General features: G+C 49.6%; 1 protein-coding gene across 3 annotated transcripts in view; it reads left to right on the plus strand.

Annotated features, from left to right (window-relative positions):
* ankrd11 (ankyrin repeat domain 11) overlaps nucleotides 1-8,635 on the plus strand; it is a 133,813-nt gene extending 125,178 nt beyond the window's left edge. For 2 of the 3 annotated variants that reach the window (XM_060071390.1, XM_060071389.1), the window contains 5 exons: nucleotides 226-3,130; nucleotides 3,636-3,734; nucleotides 4,297-4,440; nucleotides 6,143-6,235; nucleotides 7,818-8,635. In XM_060071390.1, the coding sequence (XP_059927373.1) occupies nucleotides 226-3,130; nucleotides 3,636-3,734; nucleotides 4,297-4,440; nucleotides 6,143-6,235; nucleotides 7,818-8,003 (3,427 nt within the window). In that variant the 3' untranslated portion in view covers nucleotides 8,004-8,635. The remainder of the gene's footprint in view (nucleotides 1-225; nucleotides 3,131-3,635; nucleotides 3,735-4,296; nucleotides 4,441-6,142; nucleotides 6,236-7,817) is intronic. The other variant, XM_060071392.1, reaches the window with a different exon arrangement.

An 8,635-nucleotide genomic window follows, 5' to 3' on the forward strand; every position in this document is an offset into this window, starting at 1 on the left:
TGCAAGCAAATGTGGACCAAATAATTTTCTTTCAGAATCGGGCAACTAGGCTTGCAGTGTGAATGTAGCCTTCGAATTCATACTTTTGTCAAAAAATAATTTTGTTGTAATGTTAACAGATTACATTATTGTTGTAAATGTTTGTTATTGTTCTACATGTTTGTTTGTTTATTTTTTAATTGACTCTAACCTGCCTTGTCTGACGGTGTTCTCTTCATATATCAGCAGGTACTCAAACTCCTCCCACAGTTTCCAGGAGGGCACCTGTTTGACCCCTGCCAAGAACCTGCAGCTGCCCCTGGTCAGCCGCTCGGCCTCTTTAGAGGTCCGGCGCCCCCTGGAGGACGAGTTCAAGGCTGAGGCCGACAAGTTCCTCAGACAGCACAGCAGCCCCCCAGGCTCAGAGTTCGAGCTGTGCTCTTCCTCCCAGCTCTGTGAGGACAAAGCGGCCCTGGACCGCCTGGAGTGCTTGTCGCCTCCTTACTTCTCCCCCATCCGGATACTGTCCCCTCGGGTGGACTCCTCGCACCTGGACAGCCACCAGAACGGGGCCACCTCGGTGCTCGCTGGTCCCGAAGGCGGAGAGAACGCCTCAGAGAGCATGTTCAACAGCTTTCTTCTGAAGCCGTCAACACCGGTGCACCGGCCCGACCCCCAGGAGCCCTGTTTGGACATCGCCGCCCCGCCGACGCCGGCACCCGCCGCATTGCCACCGATGGACATTGATGACATCTCAGAGCCTCACCATAGTGAGCCCGATCTAGTACCCTCAGACCCTGTTAGTGGCACAGACTACCTGCCCTCGGCCATGGAGGACCCTGATGAGGAGGAGGATGAAGAGGAAGAGGAGGAGGAGGAGGAAGAAGAAGAGGAGGAGGAAGAAGAGGAGGAGGAGTATGAGGTGGAGGAAGAAGAAGAGGAGTTTGAGGCGGAGGAAGAGGAGGAACAGGTTGAAGATGAACTAGATGACAGAGAAGAGGAAGAGGACCATTGCATGGCCGAGGAGCCGGATCAACCAGCAGAGGTGTGTGCCTTCCCTCCCCGTATCGAGGAGCCCATGAGGAAGAGCTGGACTGCAGACTCTCCAGATCCCCAGGTCCCGGTGGTCCACCACCCCTTAGACCAAACCCTGGCCTCGGCCACGCTGGGCGAGTCCTCCTGCGACCACACCATGAGCTGGAACCCGGAGATGCTCCTGAAGTCCCCAAACCGGACGTTCCGGGAGATTGAGGCAGCTGTCTCCAAGATCACCAGCCCCTACTCAAACTCTGACCACGAGATGCAGCACATCTCCGGCCACCCCTCAGTCACACCGCCCTATGCTGCCTACAGGACTTATGTCCCTGATAGTGACTTTGACGAACAGAAGGAAGCTGTGGCAGACATCCCCTCTCCGGAGAGGCCGGACACCACGATGGACACGGAGCCGAACTATCTGAACGCGTCGTCCTCCTCGATACCGCTGGAGGCCTTCTTCACAGAGTGCAACAAGCCACCCATTGAGGACACTCATCAGATGGAGACGGACCTATCATGTGGCAGGCCAGACAGTCCCCCACCCTCCCACAGATTCATCCCCCCCACCCCCACCATCGTCATAAACACCACTACCCCGCAAGAGAGCCACATGGTTCCAGCCGTGAGCCCCGATCCGACGGTGCCCTGGGTCGATCCGTTCCCGGCCGCCGTGGACGAGCTGGATGACCTAGGTCCATTCTCGCTGCCCGACCTGCCGCTCCCTGACAAGACGGAGGAGACAGAGTTACCCGAGCATAAAACCACGGTGCAAAGCCCACATATCCGACACACCATGTCTCACAGAGAGGAGCCGGCCTTGATGGAGGTGGACGTCGTAGTGCCTCCATGCTCCTCCCCAGTAGCAGCTCCTGGTCTGAGAGAGGCTGCTGTGCAAGATCCAGTCGTCCCCTCCCCGCAAGCTAACTTCCAGCAGGACTTGGAGCCTGAACTCCAGAGCGTCCCACTCAGCGTGCCCCTGTCTTCGAACCACCCACAGGGCGGTGTTCTGGAGCCAAAGAGCTTCTACGAGGCACCAGAGGATTTGGGTGGCGCCATTCTTCTCTCTTCCGTGGACTTGGAAAGCAGCCAACTGCAGCACCACAACCACAGGCACATCCAGTCCCTCACGGACTCCCTGCAGGTCCAACTGGAACCACTCCCTGTTTCCAAGGTGGAGCAGCTGCGGCCGGAACCAGAGCCTGAGCCCCTTCTGGGGATGGCAACATGCAGCCCGCTGCCCCCTCTCCCCGTCGCAGTGACCATCTCCAGCACGGTTGACATATCGGACGCACAGGAGCCCACGTCCAAGCTGACCGTCACGCTCACTGCGGTGTCTACCGACCTGCCCAAGAAGGTGGAGGAGGTCCCCCAGCGGATGACACGTAACCGTGCCCAGATGCTGGCCAACCAGAGTAAGCAGAACCCCTCCTCTGTGTCGTCTACGCCCGCACTGCTGCAGCCCCAGCATCAGCCGACCGTGCTGCTCTCTGCCATCACAACCTCCGCCACCCTAGGAATGAACCCCGTGGTGAGCATCGCACAGACCCCAATCACCAGGACGCCCACGTCCACCTCAGCCCCCTCCGACCCGCCTTCGGACAAGACGAAGGACACGCCTCCTGCGTTGGCGTCCGTCACCATGGTGACGACGACAATAACACAGACACCACCAACCCCCACCGTTGTCGTGGCTCCCCCCGCCCAGGTGCCTGCTCCTGTGTTGCTCAGCAAAGCTACGAAAGGGCGGCCACTGCCACCAGAGGAGGAGGACGCCCAGACGCAGCACCCGAGGAAGAGGAGGTTTGCACGTTCGGCCATGCCGCAGGTGCAGGTGCAGCTGGTTAACACAGCCATGCAGCAGACGAGGGAGATGATCCAGCAGACGCTTGCGGTAATCGTCAACGCCATCAAGCTAGACGACATTGAGCCGTACCACAGCGACCGCTCCAACCCCTATTTCGAGTATCTGCAGATCCGGAAGAAGATCGAGGAGAAGAGGAAGATCCTGTGCTACATCACGCCACAGGCTCCACAGTGCTACGCTGAGTATGTCACCTACACGGGATCCTACCTGCTGGACGGCAAGCCCCTAAGCAAGCTGCACATCCCAGTGGTTAGTAACTTACTATTTACTGTCGAGACGCATTGCACCGATTTTATTCATGAAGGCAATTACAGTTCATTTGAGCCAATGAATAGTTCAAATTATTAAAAATCAAACGTCCTAATTATTCAATTCTCCTGAATAGCTCAAATAACAATTCTAGAAGGTCTGGCTAGCTTTATAACACTGTAGCATCTACAGCAGTGGTAGCTAACTGTCTCACTAAACACTGTTATTGCATCCAGATCAACACCTAGCTAACTGGCAAACCTAGATATCTGGCTAACAATATTGTAGGAGCCGAAGCAGGCTTAGGCTATAGCTAACTAGCGACCTAGCTGCTGTTGTAGGACCTAGATCACAGCTACAAACCTGGTTTAAGTGTTATCGGACATAGAGCAAGACTACCAGTGATAGCTAATGAGACCTAGCTTCAGTGTTATAGGACCTAGAGAAAGACTAACAGCTATAGATACCTGGTCACAGTTCTGACTGCGCAGTTGTTCTCCTCCAGATCGCTCCACCCCCTTCTCTGTCGGAACCCCTGAAAGAGCTCTTCAGACAGCAGGAGGCAGTCAGGGGGAAGCTCAGACTCCAGCACAGCATCGAGAGGGTAACAGTCACCTACTGAACACTCACTCCTCTGTCCTCTTCTTCCAACTCTCTCCTCTAATCCTTCCTCTTTTCTCCGTCCTCTCCTGCCGTTGGCTCCTTTCTATCCTCTCTCGTCTTCCTCCTATCTTCTGTCTTTGTCCTCCTCTCCTCTTATCCCTTCTTTCCTCTTATCCCCTGTCCTTTCATCTGTCTTCACTTCTTCCTCCGCAGTAAGGTCCTCTGTTTTAAATTCTCCCTTTTGATGAAGGTCTTGGCTGCATTGTAAAATCAAATCAAGGGCCTCCTTACGGCGCTTTTTAGGGTGCTCCTCTAGTGAAGCGAGCCCTGTCATTTGTGTAACTTCCAATGTTAATCAGACTCCGGTACCTCGCATGCATATCTATTTCAATATCTTCAAAGGGCTTTATTGGCATGGAAAATGTACATTTAAATTGCTAATGCCCAAAATATAAATATATTAACATGTAAACGGTGTATACTCCGAGATAATTGTAACGGTCACGAGTATTGTATGTATTAGTATCCTTAAATCTCTCTCCCTGTGTCTCTTTCTTGTCCAGGAGAAGCTGATCGTGTCTTGTGAGCAGGAGATGTTGAGGGTCCACTGCCGGGCCGCCAGGACTATAGCCAATCAGGCGGTCCCGTTCAGCGCCTGCACTATGCTGCTAGACTCTGAGGTGTACAACATGCCCTCTGAGACCCAGGTACCCACACACACCTGTATATGGATATGTATGTATTTGGGTTGTGTGGCGTTAACATTTGAAACGTTACCAGTACCTGGAAATCGGTATCGGTACCCAGCGCTACCTTTTTCGTTACTTTACTCTCGGTAATAAGAAAATGTAATTTGGGAATCTGGGAAAAAAACATTGAACATTTTACACGCCACACAAAACAAAACTCCCAAACCTGGCCCTACAACCTCCAACCTGCACCTGCAACAGCGGTGTGAGATCGCGACGTGCATCTCTGAGGAAGCGATACCCTTCCGTAAATTGAGTAGTCCTATCATATAGGACTACTAGTCCTACATGATAGGACTACTAGTCCTATTATATCATATAGGACTACTAGTCCTAGCATATAGGGTAACGGCAGAGTAACAACATCTTTTGCAACAAGATTGACAAGCTGATAACTAGGTTTGGGTACTGAACTCTGGTACTTAATGGTTCCGACCAAATTACTTCAGTACTACAGAGTGCTGACGGTACTGTTGACATATTTCTGCGTGTCGTACAGCGAGACATTCCATTGGGAGGATTGGGGTGCTAAATAAGTGATACCACAGAATTGCTTGACTTGTAGAATGAAAAGCCTTAGGTTCTGCAATGTTTTATGTTGTTTGCTTTGCTTTCAATAAATGTCCTTATTAGTTTGATAACCACTTTGTTTAATGGCAATGGCACTATCCAAATATATACATTTCTAAGAACGTTATTCTAAAAGGATACAAATTATCAGGTAAAACTTCTTAAGTTTGGCATTATTTTGAAGCTATTAAAGAAGATCAGATGAAAGCCTAATAATACTCTGAAAAGAACCATGTCAATCTCTAGGTATAGTGAAGGGTATGTGGTGATGTGGGGCTATTTTAATTCCAAAGGCCGACTTCAGGTTGCATAGGTAACTTCATCAGGATGCATAGTATCCTGGATCCATGAAATAACTTGCTTTTAAAAAATAAAAATCTGCCTGCCTCTATGGGAATTTATAATAGGGGTGTCTACACTTATGCACCCTGTATTTTAAAACAATCAAACATGGACATCTGTCATGACTAATGCCTACTACATAGAGGCACAGAGAATAGTAATCTATGCCATTTTATCACTGCTACTGAAATAAGTCCCCAATTTAGCGAAGTAAGGGGTAAAATCCTATGTTTTTGCCATTCTCCCCAAAACAATATGTGAACGTTACAATCTGCTGCGGAGGCAGGTGTCATTATTTTCACGACATCTGAGTGCCTTTTCCATAACGCCCCGGTGTGTGTGTGGATGGTGAAGCACAGTCTGAGCAGCGATTTATTAAATACCCATGTCGGAGGGTAAGGCTTCCCGGACACCATTGTATAAGACAGCGGTGTGTGTTGATGGTGAAGCTCGGGCTGAGCAGCGATGTATTTAATGTCCGCGTCCGAGTGAGGGTTGAGCTTCCCAGACACCTATAGTATAACTCTACGGTCTTAGAAATACATTGCTTATTATAATGCTCATAAAAGTAACTCAACGACAGTACTAAAAAAGTACCATGGGGATAACACGGCCCCCTCTTTCCTTAAATTCTAAGCCCAAAACGCAGATCACGCAGTGTTTGAATTCCATCTGAAACAGTGGTTTAAGTGTTTTTTTTAACAGCAGTAGATTTCCCTGTGTCTGACCTGTAATCGTTTTCTGACAGGGCGATGAGAACAAGTCAGTGAGAGACCGCTTCAACGCTCGCCAGTTCATCTCCTGGATCCAGGACGTAGACGACAAGTATGACCGAATGAAGGTACATCTCAAGTCCGCGAACATCACTTCCTGTTAACTCCCGTTTGCTCTCCCTGCTCCACTGGTGCCAGGTGAAGTCACTATGACCATTGGCCAATGACAACACCTGGCACAGGGGGGGAAACCATGCAGGCCATTACTTGTGTTGTCACAGGGTTTCGATTTAGTAATGTTACACTTTTTTGCATATAATGTTTGGAAAATTGCTAACTAATTCTTGCACACACACACACACGCTGCACGTCAAGACAAAGGCAGCGACACAGACACGGAAGCGCACTCGTCGCACGCACACACACATGCGCACACACCGTACGCTAAGACCATCAACTCCGCCATCGACTCGTTCTGTCTATACTCTGTAGAAATTGCGATAAAATAAGGGAAGAGACAATTTCTCACCTCTACAAGCAACGGCGGGTCATTCATTTTGTCCTATAATAACCGTTAAATTCAAGCATCGCACCGACCGGCATATCAACACACAAGTCACATGATTCTTAAAGAGACAGTGTCCCTATAACACCAAACAAAAACATGTCAATAACACAGTATGGTGAATTATGTCTATAGAGTCCACCACAAGACTACAATTTGTTGCTGAAATAAATTATTACCCTCCTCCTTGAGCCTCCCGAAATGTCTTGCGACATTGATATCCCCCCCTGCGGTCTGTTTTAGTTTTATTTTTCTTATGTTTTATGTGTGACTGTAGGCTACTACAGCCTGTCTTGGCCAGGACACTGGAAGAGATGTTTAATCTCAATGATGATTATTACTTTCAACTAACCAATAGTAGTTGCCTTGCATTTTAAAATGTCAATGCACTTTTCAGCCCTGAATAACAGTTAAAGCTATTTAATAATTGATTTGCATGCATAGTATACTACACTTTCCATTGAACAATTACCCCTGTTACCACCATTGACTAATTTTATAATGTAATCAGATGCTCACACATTAGCTGCTTTCAGACACGCGTGTAAATCCTGATATTCTCCTGATGGGCCGTATGTGTGAACAACATATCCTGACATTTGTACCCTGAAAATCTCCTGACTAATACTACCCCTGAGGTTGTATTTTCTCTGTAGGAAATGTAAATTACCTTATATGTGAATGAGGAGTAGAAAGTTGGTATTTCTCACACCACTTCTGTGGGCGTGTTGATGACGCTTCTGCATGTCCTTGAGTGGCCCCCTAAATGATAATCAGACTGGCGCCTTTTGTTCGCTGAATGGTTTAAAAAAAAGGCACTGCTTTTAAGAGTCATTTGTGGTGAACGAATGTTGTACGTTGTAAAATTATAGGCAAAGTGTTATTATATTATGCGCTCAGAAATTTGTTCCATTATCGACTGGGGTTTCCACATTATTGCTATGGGTTTAATTACAAATAGAGGTTGAGAAAACTCGTTATTTTTAAAGGGGTACCGTCAAGCTCACTAGAGGACTGCTTCATACATGTGCTTTGACAGAGTTGCTTCCTATAAGCAGAGAGCAGAATGCAACTGTTCCCTTGTAAGATCTAATTAAATGAGAACCTGTTTTGGTAGTAACTCCCGCGCCTTTCCCCCGCCCCAGACGTGCCTGCTGATGCGGCAGCAGCACGAGGCTGCGGCGCTGAACGCAGTCCAGCGCATGGAGTGGCAGCTGAAGGTGCAGGAACTGGACCCCACGGCCCACAAGTCCCTGTGCGTCAACGAAGTGCCCTCCTTCTACGTGCCCATGGTCGATGTCAATGACGACTTTGTCCTGCTGCCAGCGTGATCCCAGTGGACATACTCCAAGGACCCTGGACAGGGACACGCCCCCCATCTGGACGGACAAACCCCCGGGCTGGACGGACACGCTCCCCCCGCCGCTATCTTCCTCCTCTTCAGAGGGAACTTCAGAAAGGGCTAGCGCGTTTCCATGAGAAGGCTTTAGAGAGGGAGAGAGAGGGAGGAACCATTGCTTATTCTACCGAGAAACCAAGTAAAGACAAACACACGTTTACTCTCCCCCAAGTGAGGCCATTTTTAAACCCCGGTGGAGAGAAACCCCAAGTGTTGCACTTTGATCTTCCACCTTTTAACGCTTTACTGTGAGTGGGAGGAGGCCCAGAGAGCTCGCTGTGAGGACACGAGCCCTTTCCCCCGGTCCTTTCCCTTCATTGGTCTCCGCTGCTGCAGCAGACCACACCCACTGTCCTATGACGAGGAGGGAGGAGCTTATCTCCCAGCAGCCTCGGGGAAAGAGCACGCACACACACCTTGGCCCCGCAGCAGGTGTGTTGTAAAGGGACACGCACACACACACACACACACACACACACACACACACACACACACACACACACACACACACACACACACACACACACACACACACACACACACACACACACACACACACACACA

The sequence above is a fragment of the Gadus macrocephalus genome, chromosome 14 (assembly GCF_031168955.1).
Source record: "Gadus macrocephalus chromosome 14, ASM3116895v1".
In the NCBI taxonomy this organism is placed as follows: Eukaryota; Metazoa; Chordata; class Actinopteri; order Gadiformes; family Gadidae; genus Gadus; species Gadus macrocephalus.